Source organism: Terrapene carolina, unplaced genomic scaffold (genome assembly GCF_002925995.2).
Source record: "Terrapene carolina triunguis isolate 2854851 unplaced genomic scaffold, T_m_triunguis-2.0 Scaffold93, whole genome shotgun sequence".
Taxonomy (NCBI): domain Eukaryota; kingdom Metazoa; phylum Chordata; order Testudines; family Emydidae; genus Terrapene; species Terrapene triunguis.
In genome coordinates this window covers 15521493-15546786 of record NW_020664444.1, presented here as the reverse complement: position 1 = coordinate 15546786, position 25294 = coordinate 15521493, and the positions used below count along the sequence as shown (strand labels likewise).

General features: G+C 40.2%; 1 protein-coding gene across 2 annotated transcripts; it reads left to right on the top strand.

The window, feature by feature from the left end:
* The first annotated feature begins 1240 nt into the window (after positions 1–1240).
* DAGLB (diacylglycerol lipase beta) lies at positions 1241–23002 on the top strand. Of its 2 annotated transcripts, XM_024208441.3 has the most exons (16): positions 1241–1328; positions 1649–1777; positions 2785–2936; positions 6816–6990; positions 7683–7944; positions 10051–10176; positions 11721–11848; positions 14074–14200; positions 14648–14731; positions 15285–15362; positions 15803–15883; positions 16019–16146; positions 18415–18483; positions 18589–18661; positions 20278–20531; positions 22441–23002. In XM_024208441.3, exons 2-16 carry the CDS (start codon positions 1683–1685, stop codon positions 22634–22636), a joined length of 2028 nt encoding a protein of 675 aa, XP_024064209.2. In that variant the 5' UTR covers positions 1241–1328; positions 1649–1682; the 3' UTR covers positions 22637–23002. The 2 variants fall into 2 exon arrangements, with proteins under 2 accessions (XP_024064209.2, XP_024064210.2); XM_024208442.3 differs by lacking the exons at positions 1241–1328; positions 1649–1777; positions 2785–2936; positions 6816–6990 and adding an exon at positions 7344–7391.
* The last annotated feature ends 2292 nt before the right edge of the window (positions 23003–25294 follow it).

Here is a 25294-nt window from a genome sequence, read left to right as displayed (position 1 = left end):
GAGGAACAGGATACCCCCCGCTTGTAAGATTCAACTCATGACCAGCACTTTGCATAATACCACAGCACTGAGATATATTCATAGTGAAAACAAGAATAAATTTATCAAAGACGAGATGGGGGAGATAATGGATAAGGATATTGGAAACAAATGGTTACACAGAAAACAAAATTGTAACATGCTCTCCAGAGATTAAACTTAACTAACCGGTTAACCACCTGTCTAAAGATGTTTGTCACCCAAAGTCCTCTTTAGCGTTTTCAGCCTAGCTTGGCTGAGACCCTGCTTTCATGAATGGAGGTGGAGGATGCCAGGATGTTAGCTTTGCCTTTTAGAAATAATCCCAAAGTTCATTGTCTTTACTCAGAGACAGGATAATACCCATTGCTTTTTTTCTTTTTCTGTGTGCTCCTTTCCTGTTGAGTTCACATCAGTTCATTACCATTTGACTTGGTTTGTAAATAGGCATCCTTTGTAAATAGCTTACAATGCTTCATTTACAGCATGACCGAAATACACATTTCTTACCTCCTATCTGAAGGAAGCAGCCTAAGACATGTCACCTTTTGCTGACCTGCTTTTAATTTATATGCTTAAAACCATAATATTCTAGTACAGATTAATAACTCCTTACATAGTACACATACATTTCACAATTATATTGATGACCAGTGTGTCACTGTCTTTCAGTTGAGAGCTCACAACTTTTTTTGGTGAACCAGAACATACAGATCAGAATCAGGAGATTCTTAGAACCCCTCTGTATCTTGTCAGTGTGGGAGGGACCCACAGGACCCCACATTGTAGTGGCATGTAGGGTGATGGCATGGTGCTGTGAGGTGATATCATATGGTTGTCACAGTGCCATAAGGGGCAGAACAGGGCCAGCTGCCACATCTGCCAGGGGGCAGCATCATGAGGGACAGCCAAGTGCCCGCTGCCCAGCCTGCTGTCTCTCAGCATCTCCACTTCCAGGGGAGGGCCTGTCAGCACGGGAGAGCTTTGCGCATGCGCCTCGGGGCTAGGCAGGCGTGGGAGAGAGGGAGCAGAGAGGACTCCGAGCCGCGCGTCCTTTGCGCATGCGCCTAGCCGCTCGAAGGGCGGGGATCGTAGAAGCCCTGCGCATGCGTCCCATCCTGAAGCGGTATGGGAAAGCGCCTAGCCGCGCGAGCTCTACTCATGCGCCGGTGGGAAAGGGTGAATGTGTGCCCTGCGCGATTCTAAGGGCTTACGCTGCGTGGTTGCGTCATGGCGTTGTGTTGTTTTTACGAAATCCTCTTTGGACTGGTGTGACGGTCTGTCCGAGGAGAGCAGGGAGCGTCTTCCTGGTGCGGGGCCGCTTCTTGGGAGGCCGGGGGTGTGGCAGGGAAGTGCGGGGACGGAAGGCGGGCAGCCCGGCGGGGGCTGGGCATTGAAGTGTGTCGGAGGGGTTGGCCTGAGGGCAGGGAAGTGGGGGGGGGGGACGGCCTTTCAGGAGCAGGGGTTGGCCTGGGGGTTGGGAAGGGGGGCAGGGGAAGGGGGCAGATGCGTAGCTTGTGGTCAGAGAGAAGTAATCGGAGGGATGGTGGCTAGTTGTGGTCGGAGGCGGCTCCCTGCTTTAGGGAGGGTAAGGAGAGGTGTGTGTCATCAGTGCATTTGCTTCCTGCAGGAGGAGCAGGCGCAGCACTGGCAGGGTCCCCAAGATGCCTGGAATGGTGATATTTGGGAGACGCTGGGCTATCGCCAGTGATGACTTTGTTTTTCCGGGAGCCTTTGAACTTTTCATCAGAATGATCTGGTAAGAGCCACCCCATCCTCACTTCCCACCACCCTCCCAGGGGAGGAGAACCATGCAGCTGGGAGAGCTGGTCTGCCATGGAAGGTGCACTGTACATTTGCAGTGCCCTATTATTAGAACCCAGTATGCCATTGTGCTAGGTGTTGTATGAACAGAACAAAAAGATGTTCCCTGCCCTAAAGAGCTTACAGTGTATAAGACAAGAGACAACAGATAGATACAGACAGACTCAAGTGTTCTGCCTGCAGCCATTCCCTCCTGGTGACAGCAGGCTGAAGGCAAAATTGATCAGCAGCTGATTAACTATTGATAAGTTATTTCTAGTCCTCTATAAAGGATAATGCGAATGTTAGGATTATTTTAATTGTTTTATTTTAAATGTATGTTAACTTCCATGCTGATTGGAGTAGTCCTTGGGCTCCTTAGGAAATTGCTATTATGTATCTGTAGATTATCTTGTTGAATTTTAAAACATGCCTGGGAAGCTGCTGAGTTGGTATGCTGTTAGGAATATTTGTTTAGATGCGATGTGAGACTGTCTGGTTCATTTGACATTTTATTACATAGAAGTGAGAGAGAAATTGAGGGTTTTTTCCTATCATGTATTGATAACCCGGGTTTTCATATTGAGAATGAGACATGTAATGTAACTTTTGCATGCTGTACTAAATTAAGACCATACTACACAGTAATCATTTGCTACTACTTCAAGATGTGGTTGCATCACTTAAACTGATAAACGTCATCCATCATTGAAGTGCTCTGGGATCCATCTGAATGAAAGGTGCTATAAAAAAAGGAGGATATTGTTGAACTTGTAGTCTTTATTGTGGTTACTGCAATATACTCTACTGGGGTCTTTACATTCTGTGAGTTCATTGTGGGAACACGACCCTTTTATGAATTATTTTTAAATGAAGATGGATAATTTTTTATGACTGAACTAGCTTTGTGGTGAAGTATGTTTCTTCCTAGCTGTGACAACTTATGGTACTGTTTTTCTGCAGGTGGATTGGAATTCTTGTTTTGTACTCCATTCACAAAGGGAAATTTAACTGTACTGGAGGGGGATTATTGCACAGCTACCTGCTTGTCCTCCTCATTCTCCTGGCTGCCATAATATGCGCTGTATCTGCTATTGTGTATATCAGTATGCAAGGTAAATACTTAGTCTGCAATACCTGATATTTATAGTAGTAGGATTTATATATTTTATTTCTATTTGACATTAAAATAGAACAGCTTTACAAACATTCTGTGTGCCCTGACAGTAATACGATTTATAGTAATCACTTCTCAGCATTAATACTACCTAATACAAATAAATTAAACTCTGCTAGCCTTAAATAATCAAATAGAGGTAACAGTTTACCACAGCCTGTAGATAACTTAAAATAGGGGAACTCCAAAATATCCTCTCACAACCAAATCAGATTCAGCAATGCTGCTACTTCCACATCCAGCAATTTACTAGTTCACTAATAAATAATCTGAAAAGATGCACTGTTTTTAACACCTCTGACAGACTTCCAGGAGCAGCTATGCAGAATCCATCTGCTCCGTAATGGTACTTGTAAACATAGCCTTATATAGTCACAGTAAGTGCCACATATCAAAAGTGTATCAGATACAGTAGGCTGTCAAGGAAAAATATATAGAAAGGTGGTCCACACAAATTATACAGTGTCTTATTAATACAATAATTATGTAAACAGGAAGAGTTTCAGCTTGAGGAAGAGAGGCAAACTAATATGATATGGGAGCATATGCACAGACACCTTATCATGGGACAGAGAGGTACCTGTAATGGTCCCTTTGTATATCATGTTCTGTTCTGGGAGCCTCATTACCAGAAAGATAGACCCTCCTAATATCTGTCTTAGGTACTTGTATGCCCCCATTAGGGTAGTATTTGAGCACTTCACAATCTCTAGTGTATTTATCCTTACAACACTCCAGTAAAGTATGATCCCCGTTTTACAGAGAGGCTGTGACTTGCCTGAGGCCACACAGAAAGTCTGTTGGGAGACCCAGGTCCAAGTCCCTGCTCCACAAGTCCTAGGCTAGTGTCCCAACCATTGGACCATCCTAGAGTGATCATAGAAAAACAGCTAAAATATTTAGGCATCTGGAGGGATTGATCTGATGAAAGATTAAAAATCAATGTAGGTACCTTGCCCAAACTACAAGTTTGGGGACGATTGGGGATATAACTATATATAAATACATGTATATAAACATCAAGGAGGGAGAAGGATTATTCAGCATAATTTAAGGGCATATAACTAGGAATCACCAGATAAATTAAGAAAGGGAAAACAGAGATTGGATCTCTGGGAAATCTAACAGAGAATTCCCCAATTAAAAACAATATTTCTGAAGGGAAATGGTGGAAACCCTGTTACTTAGTGTCTCTAAAACTAAAGTGAAGAAAACTCTAGTAAATGTGCAATAAGGAAACTGGAAGATGGACTAGATAATCTAATAAGTCTCTCGTATATCTGGAGTCAATTGATACTCTTACATTATTTCCCCTCCTCCCCCCAATAAAAACAATTCAAGCACTTTCAAACAGTAACAGTGAAATAATCCATTGTTAGTTAAATTACGTGCCTGGATCAAGTGGGTGGACAGAAGTTTGTTAGGCTGAGTAACATGAATCACTATCTGAGGCACTGAAATGTTCAATTAATTAAGCTATCGTCTGCTTGACAATATCTGCTGCATTAGAGTGTAAATTGCCATTTTTAGTTTGTTGGGTGACAAGTTTTGTCAGTAACATCTCTGTAGTTGATAATCTCACAGTATAAAAAGTATTTATAAATTGAGCTCATCCCCGCCCTTCTATGAACTACTTGTAACTCACAGAAAATACAATAAGGTTTCTAGTATTTCAGACCTGGGTAGCTTTGGTTCTCTTTATCAGACAGGTGCCACTTTTCTATTTTGATGAGATCCTTCTGCTAGAACACAATTTCATTTAAAAAAACAAAAAACCCAAACTCTCTTCATCTTAGTCTTAAAGTAGTGAGACAAGGCTGGATGGTAGATTGGTGGTAGTACCCCAAACTGTGACAGGAATGTGTGCATTTTGGGTCCCATGCTTATGCAGGGTGGATGCATCACAGACAACATGATTCCCTCCCAAGGAAGGGGACTGGGTTAGAACAATTAGCTAACTCCAAAGAGATTTTTGGGGTGGACTTGGAGAATACTGTTTGACTGCTCTTTTGCCCAAAAAGATGGAGTATTGCAGTCACAGCCATCTGAACAGAGTTTGTATCATCTTGTGTTCTTGTATTTAACTGCCTTATTAGTAAGCCCAGACCTATTGAGAAAATAAGCTGTATGGTGATTGGGTTTTTGTTGTAACTAAAGTGACTTTGAGAAAAGTCCGTGAATAAAGATCAGTGATTTAAACTCTGAGATTGATCTCTATTAAGTTGACTGGACAAACCTGTAAATCTTTAAAGATGCAACTCCAAATAGAAATACTTGTTCTATGCCAGTATAATATGTAGAAGCAAAAAATGCTTGCCAGAAATGTAAGGAATTCTGAACTAAAACAGCAAAGCTCACAACCAGAGTAGCAAAGAACTGTAGGCAGGCCTTACTTTTTGTGGAGCTTTGGGTTTGTTATGGGCTTACTACCGCTTAATTGAAGTCAATAGCAGAAATCTTACTGCCTAGAGCAGTGGTCACCAACTGGTCGATCGCGATCAACTGGTTGATCCTAGAGAATCTCCTAGTCGATCGCGATCTCTGGTGGCGCAGCTGGGCTGCTGCTAAGGCAGTCTTGCTCCCTGTCTGCCCCAGCCCCATGCCACTCCCGGAAGCAGCCAGCACGCCCCCGGGGATGTGGGGGCAGGGGTCTCCCTCCACGCGCTGCTCCTGCCTCCAAGCACCACCCCCACAACTCCCATTGGCCAGGAACGGGAAGCTGTGCCCAAAGGGAGCTGAGAGGGTGGTGCTTGCAGAGAGGGTCACCATGCAGAGCCATGTGCCCCCTCCCCCTCCCGGGGCCGTAGGGGCAGGTTGGCCCCTTCCGGGAGCCTCATGGGGCCAGGGTAGGCAGGGAGCCTGCCTTAGCCTCACTGTGCCGCCGACCAGGAGACACCCAAGGTAAGTGTTGCCCGGTGGGAGGCCGCACCCCCTTCTGGAGCCAGCACCCTGATCCCCCTCTGCACCCCAGATCTCCTCAAGCACCCCAAGCCTCTGCTCCAGCCCTGAGCCCCCTCCCAGAGCCAGCATCCTGTACCCCCTCCTGCACCCCAACCCCCAGCCCTGACCCCCTCCCAGAGCCAGCACCCCGCACCCCTCTCCTGCACCCCAACACTCTGCCCCGGCCCAGAGTCCCCTCCTGCACCCAAACTCCCTCCCAGAGCTTGCATCCTTCCCCCCCTCCTGCACCCCACCCCCCTGCCCCAGGCTCAGCCCGGAGCCCCCTCCCACACTGCGAACCCCTTGGCCCCAGCCCAGAGCCTGCACCCCCTCCAACACCCCAAACCCCTACCCCAGGCTGGTGAAAGTGAGGGAGGGTGGGGGAGAGCGAGCAATTGAGTGAGTGGGGCAGGGCTTTGGGGAAGGGGTGGAGCCTTGGGGAAGGGGCAGAGTAGATCCTGGGTTGCCCTTAAATTCAAAAAGTGATCTTGCGCATTAAAAGTTTGGAAACTACTGGCCTAGAGAGTCGAATCAAGTCCTATGTGAACAGGCTGAGGCTGAAATGTATCTTCTGGGAAATGAGATGTGTGCAACAACAGATACAAAAATTCCTCTGAGAAAGCAGAAATGATTTTAATATTTCCAGTTTTAAACCATTAAAAATGCTAAAGATGTTCACCATTCAGTTCTAAGACACTTTATGGTCTACAGTTTCACTTCTTCGAAACTTCACTTTAAAAATCTTAGTTTGTTGGGTTTTTATATACTTGATTAAATTTCACACTGGGCACCATAACATAAAAACACTGATTTTTTTGTGTGTGGATATTTTATGTACATAAGTGACTTTTTACTTAAATTCCATCTGTAATTTCAGGAACAATTTCTAACCCTGGGCCAAGGAAATCTCTTCCTAAATTGATTTATACTCGGCTAGGTCTTTATATCCCAGAATTGGTCTGGGCAGTTGTGGGAGCTATATGGGTGTCGGACACCGATGTACGTTGTGAAAGGACTGTGGTAAATGTCGTATTTTGGACAGTTATTGCAAGGTAAAGATGCTAACAGAAAACTAAGCTAAGCTTATATTATGCATTTATATTTTAAATATCCAGTGAAGATTTTTTCTGACCACTCAAAACTTGGATATTTGTTTTAAATTACTGGAGTTTCTTAAACAAAGATTTTTATAGTGAGTGACTATATAAAGACTAGAATAAACTCATTTTTTCATTGTGCTTTTCTAATTACCTGAGAGATGTTGTGGCATCCTCCCTTACAAAGCAGGGGATGAAGTGAAAGCTATGAAGAGTAAAGATGAGAAGGGGTCAAAAAGACAAACAAAGATGGACGATCAGACAGATGTGAAGAGGGTGGGAGAAGAGAAACAGAGGAGCAGGGATAGATGCCTTAAGAGACCGGTAATGGCATATGGAGTCTTCCCCAACTTAAGGTAGCTATTTCAAAACAGTCATCCATCAGTGGTGATTGCAGTAGAGGTTTAGTGTGTTATGTGAAATGAGTTGGCAGTCTCAATCCTGTTCCTAGTGGATTGGTGTCCCTATTACAAAGCCATCATCGGTACCAGTAAGTGAGTGTGCTGGTGGTATGCCACAATAAACTGTATTTTCTTTTCTATGACAAGAACTGTAGCTGACGAGCTATAGCTGCATGCTCTTGTATACAGTACTTTAGGAGTACATGGTTCACCAAGCCTTTCCTCCCACACCCTTCTGTTTTGCAGCTGGGTTATCATCATCTTTACCGTCGTTGCAGTTGTAATTGTCTTTGATCCACTTGGGGGGAAAAAGACACTGTACCTGGCTGATGATATAAATCGCAACTTGGAAAGCAGTCAATCAGGCCAATTGTTTTATAATGTCAAGAAGACCGCAACCAGAGTCTGGGAGAGGAGAATCAGGTTACTGTGTTGTTGTATTATGCAAGATGATGATCACCGAGTGGCTTTTACAAGTATTGCAGAGCTTTTCCGCACCTACTTCTCAGTAAGATGGAAAGATTTGTTTATTTGTTCTTATCATTCCATTTGACCCAATACTGCAGCATTTTCACATGTGGCTCTTGCCTTTAGGTCAGTGAGAGTTCAGCAGTGCCATTTACTTGAGAATCAGGCTTTTGATACCTATCAGCTCTATTCTGAAACAGAAAACTTACACCACGCTGTCCTCCTTTTAACATGGGTTCCTTCCCCCTCTTGGGGGAAGAGATTGGGAAAATTGCACAAACTAACAAATTACAAACTTAAAACTTGGAAAAGTCACATGCTCAAGTAACCACTGTTTTCAAACTACTTTATTTTAACACACTTGGCACTTCACAGACATAGGAGCCAGATAGGCAATAGCTTCACAACAGTGAATTTGCCTCCACTTTTTCACCAATATTTTGGTCACAAACTTGCTTTCCTGTAATATCATGCTTGCTTGCATTTAAAAAAATAAATTGGTACCATTACTTTTTTCCTTGTACAAACATATTCACTGTCTTCACTAAAAAAAAAAAGCTCCACTCCACTGGAGTTTTCTTATGATCCTCTAAGAATGCCTGGTGGTATTAACTGAATTTAGGATCTTGTCTATATTGGGAATTTAGATTTCCCAGTAAAGCTATTGGCTGTAATTCGGCTAGTGAAGTTATTTTTCTCTTCAACTTGGGCAATTCCCTAGTCAGGGGAATGAGGTTGATTTTTCTTAACCTCGGTATGTGAGGATCCAGAGTTTACCATTTTTCCCCTTGCCCATAGTAGGGAATGGTACAAACAGCAAACAATTTAGCTACATTAATTTATTGAGCTTATGAAGAGGTAATGTCAGCATTAACAGTGTGTTAAGGCAGTTCTCCCATCCTGAACTATACCAAACTGGCCCATACAAGAAAGCTACTCTGTAGAAAGCTCATCACAAGTTAAAGTCTGCGTAGTATTGATTGAACTGGGACTTAACTGCCAGCACGCTAGACTGTGTGAGAGAGTAGAGTTCAGCAGTGACTTTAGGATCTCTTTTCATACTCAAGGTTGGTGGGAGAGGTTCTTACTCATTAAAATGGTGTCTGTGCATACTGCTCTATAATTGCCTCCAAGTCAGTGGGTTGTAGGATGATAGAGGGAGCCTTGATAAGGGGAATAGTCATCCTGTGCAGCTGAATTAAAACCTCCCCACCTCTGTACCTGGACCTTTCCTCTGTAAACCCCCCTTCACTTATGCATGGTAGAAAAGGAAGTGCCCACGTCCTGATTTTGCTGAGTCTTCCCATTGCCGTCAAACTTAAAAATCCCAGTTCTCATGGCTAATAGAAGGGGAATCCTTCTGCCAATATTTCTAATTATTACTCATGATATAACTTGTTTATTTTGCCAGTCTCATTTCACATAAGTTGCTAAGAGCCTTCCAATGATCACTGTTGACCTAGAGTCAATTTGAACAAAAAATCTTGTGATGAAAAGCTCAGTTACCATACTCCCTGGCCTTCTAATGTGGCTTCTTTACAGATGGAATAATCTTCATGGCACTCTAAGAACCCAATCCTGTGAGGGGCTGAGTGTTCTCACTTCTTATCAACTTCATTTGTGACCATAGTGCTCATCACTTTGCAGGATCGAGCTCTAAATGTCAGGGTTGTATTTACAGTATTGTTAAAGATCTGTAAGCGAATGCTATGTGCCTTGCCATAGGTTCAGAGCAAGAGTATTTGCTAGTCACATATCACAAATAACAGCATGAGCACTCCTTCAAACTTGCATAGTAGCTGTAGAGGGAGGTACGCGGGTTTTTTCCCTAAGTTGCTTGTGACAATTATTAGTCATGTTCAGATCATGTTTTGCTTTAGGGCTCCACAGGCCTCTTAAGATGCTTTTAACTTTCTCTTTTACATTGGAATTTATGTATGTGGCTTTTATTTGCAGAAAGTTTTTAAAGATGCAACATTGAGTGCATTGGATGGGGATGTGAATGTTTCACAAGCACACCCTTGCTTTTTGATGTAAATGTATTTACTATAGAACTGCAAAAGAAAATCACTTTACATTTTTCAGTGGATTGCCTGTGATGATGTGGGTTTATTTTTAAAGAATTTTTTTCCATTTTCTTTGGCAGGACACTGATCTGGTGCCTAGTGACATAGCAGCAGGTTTGACTCTGCTCCATCAAGAGCAAGATAAAGTGGAAAACTGCCCAAAAGAGCCTGAAGAAGTCCTGTGTCATTCCCACCTATCCCATGTGGTAAGATATGCTACCAAAAAACAGCTTTGTGATACAGCCTGTTTAAGGGACAGTGTCTTGTCAAACTGAACTAAAATGCAAGTTTTGTAAAAATTAGCTTTGACAAAATCTAAGGCTCATAGTTTCCAGTATTTTAAGTTCAAATAGGAAATTTTGTAATCCAATAAAAAGCCTCTTATGAAGTTTGCAATCAAAACATTGCTGTATTTGTACTAATACATGGAGAACCTGAAAGTAAAAATGACTGGAAAATGATTATAAACTAAAAACCTCCCACCATCTTACCAAGTGTATTACAAAACTGAGCTATAAGGGTGGGATTTTCAAAAGCATTCAAGTGATTTAGGAGAACAAGTCCCATTGAAAAACAATGGGAGTTGTGTTCCTTAGGCACTTCCAAAAGTTCCACCCCACAATTATGTTTTCATTTGTATTGATAAATATGAAATTTTGAAATGGGAAGTAGGTATATGTGTGAAAATTATAGGTTTTTTTGGATCACCAAGAAGAATATGCACAGAAACAAATAAGGTGACGTTCCAGTTCTATGAGCATAAAGCTGAAAATGTTGGTCTTGCAGTACAGATGCTCCCCGATTTACGCAAGCGTTCCGTTCCGGAACGCCTTGCGCAAGTCAAATTTTGCGTATGTCGGGAACGTATACCCGACCATTATGCACCAAAAAAAAAAAAAAAAGCTTATGGAACTTTTTCCATAAGTGCGGATTTGCATAAATCGGGTTTGCGTAACCCGGGGAGCGTCAGTATACTGTACTTGTCTTTCAAATTATAACTGAGTAACCAACATCCAGACAGGATGAGAAACAGAAACAGTAATTGTTTAATGCTTGCTGATCAGGAGTGACACTTCATTTTGGGATCTTCCACCCGTATCTTAAATGGCTTAAAATGGGAAAAATTTCTTGTAAATTATTTTGTACCTTTTGTAATCTTTAATTTCTCACCTATTGCACTGTTTTAACCAAAGTAGATTATTCCACTTCAGTTGAAACCGTTTAAGTGCACGCCACTTACTAGATAGTTCCTTTTGAATTCAGCTGATGGTGGGTTCTGTGCAAAGGAAAAAAAGCTCTTGTGAGAATTATCTGTTACATAATCTGTAGCTTTCCCTCCACCTACACCCCTTAAATTTTCAGTTCCATGTTTATCAGTGCATAATAAAGTATAGAAACACATAAACTTGGTACTGTTACTGAACAATTACTTTTAAATAATAATTAGAATTTTTCAAGACTCCATTTTCAAGACTTTATTATTAACAAATAAACTCTAAACTTTTTCTAAATAAGAAAATTGAATATGCCTAAGTGTGAACTCCTTCCTCTCAGTTGTTCTGTTTCACTTACCTGGGGCTTACAGTGAAAAGGTAAAAGAATAAACGTCATTGCCATGACTGTTTGGGTCTATGGGGAGATCTAGGCCCTTAGTGTTACAGTAGCATGGTGTGCATCTGCATTCTTTATCCTGGGCTTGCCTTACATGTTGAACTGTTTGTTTTTTGTTTTTGTTTCTTTCACCCTCCAGACTGATGATCTGGATATTGAATTAGAAAATGCTGCTCACTACATGCAGTTTGCTGCAGCTGCTTATGGATGGCCTTACTACATATACACTAACCCATTTACTGCACTCTGTAAGCTTAATGGTGACTGGTAGGTTGGTATAAGATCTTAAAAGTGCATAGTTTCTTTTTTAATTATTTGTTTTTTCATATTAGTACAAATCACTTAAATAGCAGTTCTCTTATTTCGTCAATTTCTATCTATTAATAAGTATACATGAGCTTGATTGCTAGAGTTGTCTTTCGCAAATTGAGTAAAAGGAAACCAGCCTTCAAAATACTACTTCCGATTTTGGAAGGGTAGGCAAGCTGTTTTCTTTGGCCAAACTTACAAAGCCATACACTGAACTTGATGGCATTTCTGTGTTTGGCTATTACACAAGAAGTTTTTGAACACTGCACCTGATTAATTACAAATGTTCAGAGCATGTTCGTGGGCATCAGTGACCAGAACCCTATTGATTTTGGATAGAATTGGACAACTGAAAGGGGGAATGGGAGACACATAGAGCAACAGCTTTAAGCCCCTCTGTATTTGTCTATAAAATCAAACAGTTGGTTAATGGCACCTATTAATGCCTTCCAGCAGAAAACTACCTCTGTCTCATTTCTGCCTGTCCTAATAAAGTTTAACATGTTTGCACCTTGAATGACTTATCTCCCAAAAAAATACTGGTTTGGGGGAATTGGGGAATGGGAGTGTGCACACAGCCCCTGGCCTGGGAGACAGAATGGGGGGAGGGCACACAGAGCCCCTGGTGTGGAGTGAAAATTGAGGGACCTTGGTATGAGTGGAGTGGGGAGCACCCAAGACCACTAGCATGGAGAATAGGGGGGAGACAGAACCTAGTGAGGCAGAGATTGGGGTATCCTGGTGTGGGTAGAGGAGGGCACACAGAGCTCCAGCACTGGGAAGATGGGGTGCATGGAGGGAAAAGGGTGCACACAGAGCTCCTAGTATGGAGGGTATGGCAGGAATGGGGATGCACACAGAGCTGTTGGCATGCGGGAATATGGGGAAATTTCAGGGAGTACCTGAAATAAAGAGGGACAGGAGGGTAGCACACAGGGCCTTGTGGGATGGAGTGGAGGGATGCAAGGAGCCCCTGGTGCTTGCAGTGAGCTCAGCCTATGCAAGCTACAAAGAGTGTGACCCAATAGTCACAAGAAAACAAAGAAATAAAAGATTGCAAACAGTGTAAAGAGTTACTGGTCTTCATTCAGCCAGATTAATGTTAGTATCTGAAAAGGCATTTGACTGAGTTGAATGGACATTCCTCAAAATGGGGTCATGGGCTGTTGGAATCAAATCAAACCGAAAAAGATGGATTGAGGCCTTATATGCTTTTGCTTAGACAAGAGTGTGTATAAATGGAAGTACATTGATTGTTTTCTCTATTTAGGGGAATCAGGCAAGATTACCCTCCTAGACCTTTTTGTCTTACAGTGGAACCATTTGCTTCTATATAAGGAATGAGTCAGTTGTTAAAGACCCTGATCCTGAAATTCTCTCTGTATAGACAGTCTTCCCCCAAGTTAATGGGTCTCTGCACAGGCGGCTATCTGCACTGAGACAGGTGCAGGATCAAAATCTAACATAAGTAAATCTGACCATAAACTAGCTTTGTATGTTAATATTATATTTAACATAATGTAACACAAGTGTGTCAAAATTAAGAAAAAGAAATAGACAGATTTGGAAATTATACTAAGTACATCAAAATAAAAAACTTTCTTATGTCAAACTTTGGCAGCTTTGAAGTTGACCAAGTAAAAGTTATTATCTAACCCGCCTTGTCTCCAATATTCTGTGATCATCACAGCTACAATAACACTGCAAACTTTGGCAGTTAATACTAAGAAGGCAAGCGTAATCTTATATAGTATCTCTCTGTTTAAATAGTCGCCTCCATTATTTGTGACATTAGGAGTGAATATTCCATCCAGCTTTAATTGCCATAAAGTTAATTATCCTCCTGAGATGTCACAACATACTGTAATAAAGACTTAGCTGAAATTGTGGCTGGGGTCAGATTAACTCATTCCTTAGAATTGTTTTTGTACTTGAAATTTTTCCTCAAGTGTATAATTTCTATCTGGATGTAGTTTAAAAAAAAAAATTATCTTCTTAGGAATTGCCTTGTTTACTCTGCGAAAAGATTTATAGCAATGGTGTATTAGCCAGTCTTTATAGTATAAACACCCAGTGTGCTCCCAATAGAAACCCTGCTGTGAATGTAATTGAGTTCTTTTTCTGAAAGGAAATTTAACTAGCTGGAACTGGCAAGTTCACTTTTCTTTCCCATGTTTCCTTAGTTGCAGAAACAGCCCAACAGATTCTGATATAATTGGCGGTGATCATCTTAACTTTCACTTTGGATCCATCCTAAAAATAACAGGGCTACAGTACAGAGATTTCATTCATATCAGCTTTCATAACAAGGTAAACAGTCTGGACAAACATTCAGCAAGAGAATTCTCAGTAATTTCTTGAGTTCAATTAGAAACCAGGAAGAGGATGCTTTCCTCTCCTCGCCCTCCCCTGTTATAAAATGGAAGCCCCAACTAACCCAAAATGTTTTTAAAAGCATTTAAAAAAAAACCCCAACCCTAATACACGGATGCTTGTTTAGATAACAGTGACACAAACATTGACATTTTTTTAAGTACTGACAGACTTCACAACACATAGCAAAAGCTCTCGCGTAACCTTGTACAAGAATAAGAGCAATCCTAATGATAACATTCAATAGATTTTAAAAATCCTGAGTTCAGTAAGAAAAGTTTATATGCCTAAATAGAATTTCATGATGTCATGTTCATTTCTTTCCAGGAAACTACAATAAATTTGGTATCTTCATTAAACACATCTAATTTTTTTATCCTTCAGATTTTCGAGATCCCATTTTTTGTTGCTTTGGATCACAAAAAGGAGGCTATTGTGGTTGCAGTGAGAGGAACCTTGTCTTTTGAGGTATCATCTCTGTTGTGTAACACTGGCTCTGGAGATGGGTATGTCCCAATGGTTTGGAGGAGACAGTACACTTCTCTGTAGTGGCTAGACGAAATACGTAGTGCTACAGTGACACAATGAATTTTAAAATAACCCAACAGTTGAGTCAGCAATGAGATAGGGGAAGTAGATAATCTTCTTAAGTGGTAAGCCTGTCTGTTCTTGGATGCCTGAGAGCCTATATGCCATTTTAAGGGGCAAGTGAGAGAAAGGCAAAGGTAATTTTGTGTCAATATGGTGTGAGGTGTATGTACAGTGTACATTCCAGCTTTTGCATAGTAGCTTGAATCAGAGTATTGTTTGTATATACAGTAGCTGTAAATGGCACTTTGTGATGGGTTTCTAGATGTGTGTAAGTAAGAGACATTCATACTTCTCTTTTCTATGTGCAATTACTTGCAGACTCAAAGTTTGCTTGAGGATATTACTGTAGTAAAGACAGTGTCAAGGGCTGTGAAACATCCCATAATAGATGTCTGTAGCAAAAGAGGTCTGTCTTGTTATTTACTTGCAGGATCTCCTCACTGATCTGTCAGCAGAGTGTGAAGACCTGACGCTCGAAGACGTTCTGGAAAATGGTTTTGTACATAAGGCATGTGTCATCTTTAACCATTTGAAGTAATTTATTCAATGAAAAAAAATCAAATTAACAACCCTAAATTTCTTCAGTTAAATTGAATTAGCTGGGTTTTTTGTGAGACAGAGTAGACCAGCTGTCTGGGTGGCTTGTTGGCAGTGTTCTTCTCTGCAATGCAGGAGGCAGAGTTTTTAAGTTGTAGTCCTGGTGTTTTGCTTGCCTCCTGTGTCCCTTTAAATTAAAAAAAAAAAAAAAAAAAAATGTAAATGTGCAGTACACTCATTCAGGTGCCACTCTTGGGCAATACATATGTCAGTAGAGCATTGAAACTGTTAACTAGGTTATCACACATGTTTGCAGTCAGTACTTTGAACACTGCATTTAAAGGGATATGTGTATTGCATTTCCAACTGGACACTACTTTTTTTCTCTTAACTTAAAATACTGTCTTCTAGGGGATAACTCAAGCAGCAAATTACATCTACAGAAGGCTAATAAATGATGGCATTTTAAACCAGGCTTTCACCATTGCTCCTGTAAGTCCTGACTTCCAAATTATTCAATTTTGCCAGCAGTGTTTGACAAAACACTTTAGTTACATTGGAAACCAAAGTGGAGCAAGCTGTCTCTCTTTTAACCTCACCATATAACTCTTCTGTTTTTGTCTTTAGGAATATAAACTAGTTATAGTTGGTCACAGTTTAGGTGGTGGAACAGCTTCCATATTGGCCATCATGCTCAGAAACTCCTTCCCAACATTAAGGTGTTATGCCTTTTCTCCTCCAGGAGGATTGTTAAGGTAAATACAACACTTGGTTTTAAGTGCAAGATACAGAAATCATTAAGATACTTACACAAATTCATCCCAGGTATGACTGAATGGAGTTGTTTCAGAGATGGATTTGGCTCATATTTTGACAGAAGAAGCTGTAGTGGTTTTAAGTTTAATATATTAAATAGGGCTGTCACGCAATTTAAAAAAATTAATTGCGCGATTAAACAATAATAGAATTCCATTTATTTAAATATTTGTGGATGTTTTCTACATTTTTCAAATATATTGATTTCAATTACAACACAGAATACAAAGTATAGTGCTCACTTTATATTTATTTTTGATTACAAGTACTAGCATTGTAAAAAAACAAAAGAAATAGTATTTTTCAGTTCACCTTATACAAGTACTGTAGTGCAATCTCCTTATGAAAGTGCAACTTACAAAAGTAGATTTTTTTGTTTTGTTACATAACTGCATTCAAAAACAAAACTGTGTAAAACTTTAGAGCCTGCAAGTCCACTCAGTCTTACTTCTTGTTCAGCCATTCGCTCAGACAAACAAGTTTGTTTATATTTACAGGAGATAATGCTGCCCGCTTCTTGTTTACAATGTCACCTGAAAATGAGGACAGGCGTTCTCATGGCACTGTTGTAGCTGGCATCGCAAGATATTTACGTGCCAGATGCGCTAAAGATTCATATGTCCCTTCATGCTTCAACTACCATTCCAGAGGATGTGTCCATGCTGATGACGGGTTCTGCTCGATAACCATCCAAAGCAGTGCGGACCGACACGTGTTCATTTTCATTATCTGAGTGAGATGCCACCAGCAGAAGGTTGATTTTCTTTTTTGGTGGTTTGGGTTCTGTAGTTTCCTCTTCTGAGTGTTGCTCTTTTAAGACATTTGAAAGCATGCTCCACGCCTCGTCCCTCTCAGATTTTGGAAGGCACTTCAGATTCTTAAACTTTGGATTGATGCTATAGCTATCTTTACAAATCTCACATTGGTACCTTCTTTGCCTTTTTGTCAAATCTGCGGTGAAAGTGTTCTTAAAATGAACAACATGTGCTGGGTTATCATCTGAGACTGCTATAACATGAAATATATGGCAGAATGCAGGTAAAACAGAGCAGGGGACATATAATTCTCCCCCAGAGAGTTCAGTCACAAATTTTATTAACTCTTTTTTTTTTTTTTTTTTTAATGAGTGTCATCAGCATGGAAGCGTGTCCTCTGGAATGGTGGCTGAAGCATGAAGGGGCATACGAATGTTTAGCATATCTGGCACGTAAATACCTTGCAATGCTGGCTACAAAAGTGCCATGCAAATACCCGTTCTCACTTTCTGTTGACACTGTAAATGAGAAGAGGGCAGCATTATCTCCTGTAAATGTAAGACTGAATGGACTTGTAGGCTCTGAAGTTTTACATTGTTTTGTTTTTGAGTGCAGCTATGTAACATAAAAAATCTACATTTGTAAGTTGCGCTTTCACAACACAGAGATTGCACTACAGTACTTGTATGAGGAGAATTGAAAAATACTATTTCTTTTGTTTACAAATATTTACACTGTAAAAGATAATCAAGAATAATATAGACTTTGATTTCAATTACAACACCAAATACTTACTCTCTCTCTCTCTCTCTCTCTCTCTCTCTCACATCCACAATATTTAATACATTTCAATTGGTATTCTATTGTTTAACAGTGTGATTAAAACTGTAATTAACCATGATTAATATTTTTGAGTTAATCGCATGAGTTAACTGCAATTAATCAACAGCCTTAATATTAAAGAAATTTGAACAGGCTTATCTTGTTCTGACTGTGGGGTTTGCCTTTGTAGATGATGACTGAAACTTGTTCATAGCTTATTTATAAAATAAAGTTTTCCAGCAAAGTTGTAATTGTCCCATCTGACATTGTTCCTGTGTAGCCATTAAAGAATGAAATACTCTATTAATTCTGTTAACGAATACACTGTTAATACTGAAAGTAAATGCTTCAAATCAAAATCCTTAACTAATCTTGGCCTGTACATAGAATCATAGAAATTTAGGATTGTAAGGGACCATGAGAAGTCATCTAGTCCATCCCTATTATTTAGCATGTGTAAGGGGGTTCAGTATAACCTGCTCTTGAATTAGTCTTAAAAGGCTAGTTCCAGAAAAAAGTGCAGTAAAATAACTGAATGTTTTTATTGCAACACATTATTATATTATACAAATAACATAGGTCATAGCAAAACTAAAAAATATATATATATATATTAATTTTTTTTTTTAGCAAATCACTTGCAGACTACTCTAAATGCTTCATTGTGTCAGTCATTGTTGGAAAGGACCTTGTTGCAAGGTAAGGATGTGACTTGAGATGGACCATTACATTTTATTCAGAGATGGTTATTCTCCAGCAGTTGGCCTAAGAAGCTTTTTTCACTTTGTTTTGTATGTTAAACAGGTTAAGTATGCCCAATATGGAAGACCTGAAGAGAAGGCTAGTGAGAATAGTTGCTAATTGTAACAGGCCGAAGGTAACAAAACACACCATGACAATTCCCTTTGCTTTTATTGTTCAAGTAGTTTTGATACAACTTTTAGTGTGGTGATGGCTTGTTTTCTGTTAAGAAGGGGGTTCCAAAGCACAAATTGAATAGAAATGTTTGTTAATTTTTAATTTAGTGACAACATAGGTATGTGGTGTCATCTTATTTAAACCTTTCCCTGCTATTTTGGAAACTCTTGTGGTTGTGCATAAGACTTGAGATCTGAAATAGGGTATGTAATTCAGACTAGTTTGCTGCTCAAGGGAAATGCAAAATATAAACCAAATAGCATAAATGGTGACAAATCAATAAGATTTTTTAATAGTTTTAGTAAATTATTACTTACAAAAATAGGGAATTTGTTTAATTAATTAATTAATGGAAATATCCTATCTCCTAGAACTGGAAGGGACCTTGAAAGGTCATCGAGTCCAGCCCCCTGCCTTCACTAGCAGGACCAAGTACTGATTTTTGCCCCAGATCCCTAAGTGGCCCCCTCAAGGATTGAACTCACAACCCTGGGTTTAGCAGGCCAATGCTCAAACCACTGAGCTATCCCTCCCCCCCCTTAAAACATCTTTATTTTCAGTGCCTTTTTTTAAGGCAAAAATCTCAAATTTTTATTGCCTAGTTTTTGGTTTTAGTATTAGTGAGGTTAAACGCTATAGGCTGCAGTCAAGTTCACATGTGTTTTGGGAGGCCTAGTGGTGGATCTCCTGCAGGACAGCATTGTTTATTTACCATCCCAATTTGTTGCTGTGTTGGCTGGAAGGAACTAGAAGTATGCAGAGGCTGTGCAGTGTCTGTAGTGGGACAATGTGCCCCTGGTGTTGCTCAGCAATGATCCCTGCAGCTGATTAAGGAGGGATTGATAGATCAATGACCGAGGACTCCAGTATGGCGCAGTAGGCTAAGTTTGGTCCTGTCTTCTGGGACCAAAAGGGGGTGGGAATTTTGTAGAAGGGACTCCTTCTCCCCATCACCAGGGAAGGCTTTGTCTGGCTGTACCATCAGCCCTTACTGTTCATTGAGGAAACACAGGTGAAGTTCCAAAAGAAGCTATGCTTGCATTCTCAGAGCAGTAGTCATTGGAGAAGGATTGCATGCTGGATGAGGCTTTAGGGTGGTCCTCCTGGAGGACTGGAACAATAAATTGTCAGGAAGATGACTTCCTTGTGGTGTGAGGAGGAGTGGGTTAAAAACTGCCATCCATCGATGCCTAGAGTTAAACCCTAGATCCTCCACGGGTTTTTCCACAAGATTTGTGTGTACTTCCAAGATTAGCGACCCTATGGAAGCCTTCTGTGGAGAGTTAAACTTAAAGAAGCTGATAGGCAGCTAGAGATTGTGAATGTGGGGATTCAAGCTGGATAGGAGAACGGGGGGAGGGGGAGGAATTAATTGTCAGAGTTGCAGACATTTCCCTCTGAATTGACCCTTCTTAATTAATTGATATCAGCTCAGTCCACAAAAAAGTGTCTCTACTTAATTTGGAGAAACTTGGGTATAGAGATCTTGCATTTTGTGTGTGTTTTTAAAATTAAATACTACTTTGAAAATAAACATCAAAATTCCATATTCTGCTTCTCTCTCTCTGAACTCAGTACCAGATCCTGCTGTATGGGTGTTGGTATGAAGTGTTTGGAGGAGATCCAGATAATTTCCCAACTGAGTTAGATGGTAGAAGTCAAGATGCCCTAACCCAGCCTCTTCTAGCTGAAGAGAGTTTAATGATGCATCGGTCACCTTCTTACAATGCCATTGAGGATGAATCTCCTTTAAATGCTCCACCTCAGTATCCTCATCTTTATCTCCCAGGAAAAATCATCCATATTGTAGAAGAAACCAGCTCAAGAAGGTAAATGATCAGCATTATGCTTCACTGAATTATTAAATTGAAGCTTCTCTTCTTCACCTTAGGAGCAGAGGCAAGAGCTCTGGTCTCTCTGCTCTCATCTTCTCCTACATCTATTCATGCTCTTTATATATTGTATCCAATCTTCTCTGGTGTTCCGTTTCTTTAACCTACTTCTGAGTCAGTGCTTCATTTCATGCTTACCCCCAAAACTGGGAACAACCAGTTGTTGTTCTGGTGTGGTGTAATGACCAAAATCCATTCTGTGTTGAATCAGTTCTACTCACTTACACCTTTAAACAGTAAACTAGCCAGGACAGGTACTTGTTATGTGTTTGGCGCAGGCCACCTACTGTACAGCACTATATAAGGCATCACAAGGTATTTAGGTGCTGAAATGGTGATGCTAATTGCTTTGTTACACACTACTGTGACATTACCGTTGTTTGTGGAGTGAGTACCTAGTTATTGTCAAAGTTGGTGTAATATCACCCATTATACTGAAATGGGCTTGTCCCAGCCATGGTGCAGTTGTGTTAATGATGTAGTACTACCATTTCTATTACATATTTGCCTTAATAACTGTAGCCTGAGCATGCAAATCTCTCTGCTTTTGGCTCCTGTACTTGGAATTCTCAAACTGGTCCAGCAAGAACCTTGCTGCCTCAGCTTCTCCCTCCCTTTGAGTTGAAGCAGGAAGGAGACAGATGCTCAAATAGCAAAGAAAATGGGGGTTATGAAACTACCAAAAAGGGAAGCATTTTTTAAGAGTTTTAAAAAAAGGCAAATCTCTTTCTTCCTTCCTTCCTCACTTCCCACTCTATGGGCCAGCAAGGCTCCTGCCTCTGTCCACCCCTCCTAGTTCCATTTTGAAACAGACACAAAAAGATGGATGATTTAGAGGAGAAAGAGCCTACTTGTTGACCAGAAGAGAAGGGAGTAGGAAAATGAAGAAGGGAGGACAGGCCAAATTCTTTTAAAACACTTTCCTTTCAGCCGTTTGCCAGCCCTCTTTCTTTTAGCGTTCTGGTTTCTTCTTTCACATTCGTTTTTTAATATTTTTAGCTTTAAAAATCAGTACTGTTTGGCAATAATCTGAGGATGGTCTCAATTGAGTGGGTAGATAATTAATATCAATCGCCTGGGCTAATAAACTCCCCAGCCTTCCTCCTCAGTTCAGCCTGACACACAATAATTAGCTGTATTATAATATTTAATCTAATATTGGATATGTAATAAAAGCACCCTCAACATAATGGTAGTCAGTAAATAACACACCACTACTTTGTCCAGTCCATCTAGCCCCAAATGTGATTTTGAGATATTGCTAATAAAAAATAAATAACCATTTTAAAGACTAGGAAAAAAGGGTTCCTTTAGAAGTTTCTGATATAGAAAAGGGCAAATATTGGTTTAGTTTTATATTGATGGAAATATGGAAAAAATTATTAGCTGCTCATTGATGTCACTAACTAATGTGTTCATCATTAGTTGAGAAATTCCATTTGTTTATGTAAATAAACTAACCGACAGACTCCATCTGCACAAATGTTACAATAGAACAGGATCTGTAACTCAGGGTAAGAAGAATGTGAGGAATAGGATTAGTTCTCAAATTAGCTTACTTCTGATCTCACTGATGTTGTTTTACCATTGATATAAATTGGAGCACAGTAGGCCAATACGGAGGATTTTTTGAAAAGCCCACTTTTTCTTCTAATTATATAAAATATTTAGTAGTAGCTGAGTAAAGATTTGTTTATATCCTTTAATAATCTGCAAAGGTTTTAAATATATGACCAATATGCTTTCTAAGGCCAACATGTGGATTTGCACTGTAGAGTGGACACAGACCAAAATTCATGTGATATTCTAAATGTCTAAAAAGCTTTATTGAAATATTTCTTTTTAGGTGGTGTTCTTCTGATGTTAAATATACTGCAAGATGGTCAAAAGAAACAGCCTTTAGCAATATTTTAATAAGTCCCAAGATGATAACGGATCACATGCCAGATGTTGTGCTCAAAGCCCTGAACAACTTGACTGAGGAAAAAGCATCTTGTATTCCCTGTCAAATAGAAGGAGACTTTCACACCAACACAATATGACTATAACTCTAAGAGAACAGCCCTATTTTTTTTTTCTTCTTTAGGCTTCAAGTATTCAGGAGCCTTTAACCTCAGACTTAAGTGGTGGTGTGGGGTTTTTTGTTTATTTTTTTTAACATGCCTAAAATAGAAACACTGGAGGGGTTGTCTTGGTGATGGTCATAATGCAAAATGCATTTTACTCTGCAGAGGTTCTGCAAAAGTAAACATTACTGGCTAACTGTAATAAGATAGTTAAAATGAATGTATTCAGGATTTTGACAGAAGCAGATCTAACCTTTCTGGAAATGGAACAGTAAGATGAGTCTTAGCCAGTTACATGTAAATTACTGTATCTTTCATTTTACAGCTCGAAGGATTTGGATAAACTGATATGCACTTGTCATGAAATTGGTACTTGCAATTTCATAGGGAGATAATTGAGGTAGAGCAGAGGAACCATGACACCTAAATTCTAATTCTAGCTCTGCCACAGACATGCTATGTTATCTTGAGCATGTCACTTAACTTCCATTGTGTCTCAGTTTCACATCTGTAAAATGAGGGTATTACCCATCTTTGCAAAGCATTGAGATTCTTGGATGAAAGGTGCTTATGTAAAAGCACAGTATTAATATTTATTAGAAATGGACACTGCCAGTAGGAAGTTTCATTAAAGGAAATTGGGTAGTAAATGATGGTGCAGTTGCAAATCTAGTGCAAAGAGAGAGAGAGTTTAAAAAAATAAAATTTTCTATTTTGTTTTTAAACAGCCAGTCTTGATTGCACTAGTTACCACGGAGGTATTTTCAGAAGGTCTCATTTATTTCATGACAATTTTCTAATATTGGATCTCTTGTTTTTCAAAATGCTGCTTGGATACATGTGCAATATTTTTGTATCGGTTTGTTTTTAACCCTAAAGGACTCATTTTAAATTCTAGTATGTAGGAATAAATCTCAAAATAAGTTCTTAAGGGAATGACAGAGAACCATTGTACCCTTTCTACACTAGGTCCAGCCTGAGACTAATGACCCTCTGACTCTTACCTTCTGTACATTCGATTTAGTTGGACTATCTAGGTAAGAAACCTTTGCAAGTACCAATTTTGCAACTCCACCATTTAAATTGATTGTATGATGAATGTCTGATTAAACTTAGTTGCTTTGTACTGAGCAAATGATCCTTTTGTAAAAAGCATATGTTGCTTGTCAGAGACAGTCCCTTATTTTAAAAAAAAAAAAAAAAAAAATTCAGAATTTGTGTATTGGGGTAGAGTAAGTTTGTTTTGGTAGTCCTGCTGTGCCCCTTCAAGCAGGAACAAAATAAAATCTCACTTTGTCTCAGTGTAATCATGCAAGTATATGTGTGACACAGGACAGGAAATTTATGATTTGTATATTAAAAAGCAATGCAGGTTGTGGATCTTGTGCCATAGCAACACTTTAAGTACTTAGTGTAGTGATTTACACTGCCATGACAAACCCCTCACATCATGTCTAGAGCACTTTGACCTATTGCTGTTTGAAGTATCAGTGCACTACCAGTGGAGGGCACACTAACTTGTCCTTTAGACCTGTCTTGAGTATCACCATCAGATTTTAGTACAGTAGTACCAAAACAAAGGCAAGACACTTTGTTTGATTTTTCCCCTCTAGTGTGACGTTTAATCCCTGCTTGTAAGAATTCCTATTAACTGTCCCTGTGCACATTACAGTAGCAGTCTTTCTGAGCAGCAAGGCTAGAGGTTTTCCTGTTGGGCACTGGGACAAATCCACAACTGTTTGAGGTTTTATAAAGATCAGGGAGATGACACCTGTAGTAAGATGAGGCCCTGAAACAAACTCTTGTATCAAAGGCCTGAACCAAAGTACTTCCAGGTATTGCTAAGCAAAAACTGGGCTGTGAAGCCGGTGCATCCACGCATTAGTGCTAATAAGAGGCACTTGTGCCAAGATAGCATCAGAACACTCCACAGAGCTAACAAGGAACAGGCAGGTGCATATTAAAGACAGGGTCAAAAGGACAACATGAGGGATAGATTTGTTTGAACCAACATGATCAAAGAGCCCCCAATAAGTCAAGGGGCTGTACTGCAGTACATCAGTAGTGATGAGTAATCTGTCCTGTAATTGTATAAAAGTAGGTCCTGGAGTGCACATCTTTGTCTGGCCTAGGGGGCAGTGGAAAGTCCTGCCACTGACTGAGCTGGTCCATTGCTGGGGGCATAAATTCATAGTATGTCTTGTAGAGTCTACAGGAAACTATTACTGTGCTTCTTTTAATAAACCTGGCTCAGGTTCCTTCATACCTTACTAGAGTGGTCTTTGGGGGTTCTCTGAGGGTCTGCTGTCAGCTATCTGCACAGAACTGGGGCAGCACACAGAGGGAACACGCACACTGATGACTTATCATCGAACAAGAGCAGAGCCCCACACCGGTAGCTACTGACACCACCACCTACTGCCCTAGCCAGTGTAGGAGAAGCAGGGACTTGAATTCATGTCTTCCACAATCATCACACTATCTTCCAGGGGCTCTCAAACTGGAGGTCAGAACACCTCAGGGGGTCATGAGCTGTCAGCCTCCACCCCAAACCCTGCTTTGCTTCCAGCATTTATAACAGGGTAAAATATATAAGAAACTGTTTTTAATTTATTGGGGGTGGGGGTTGTACTT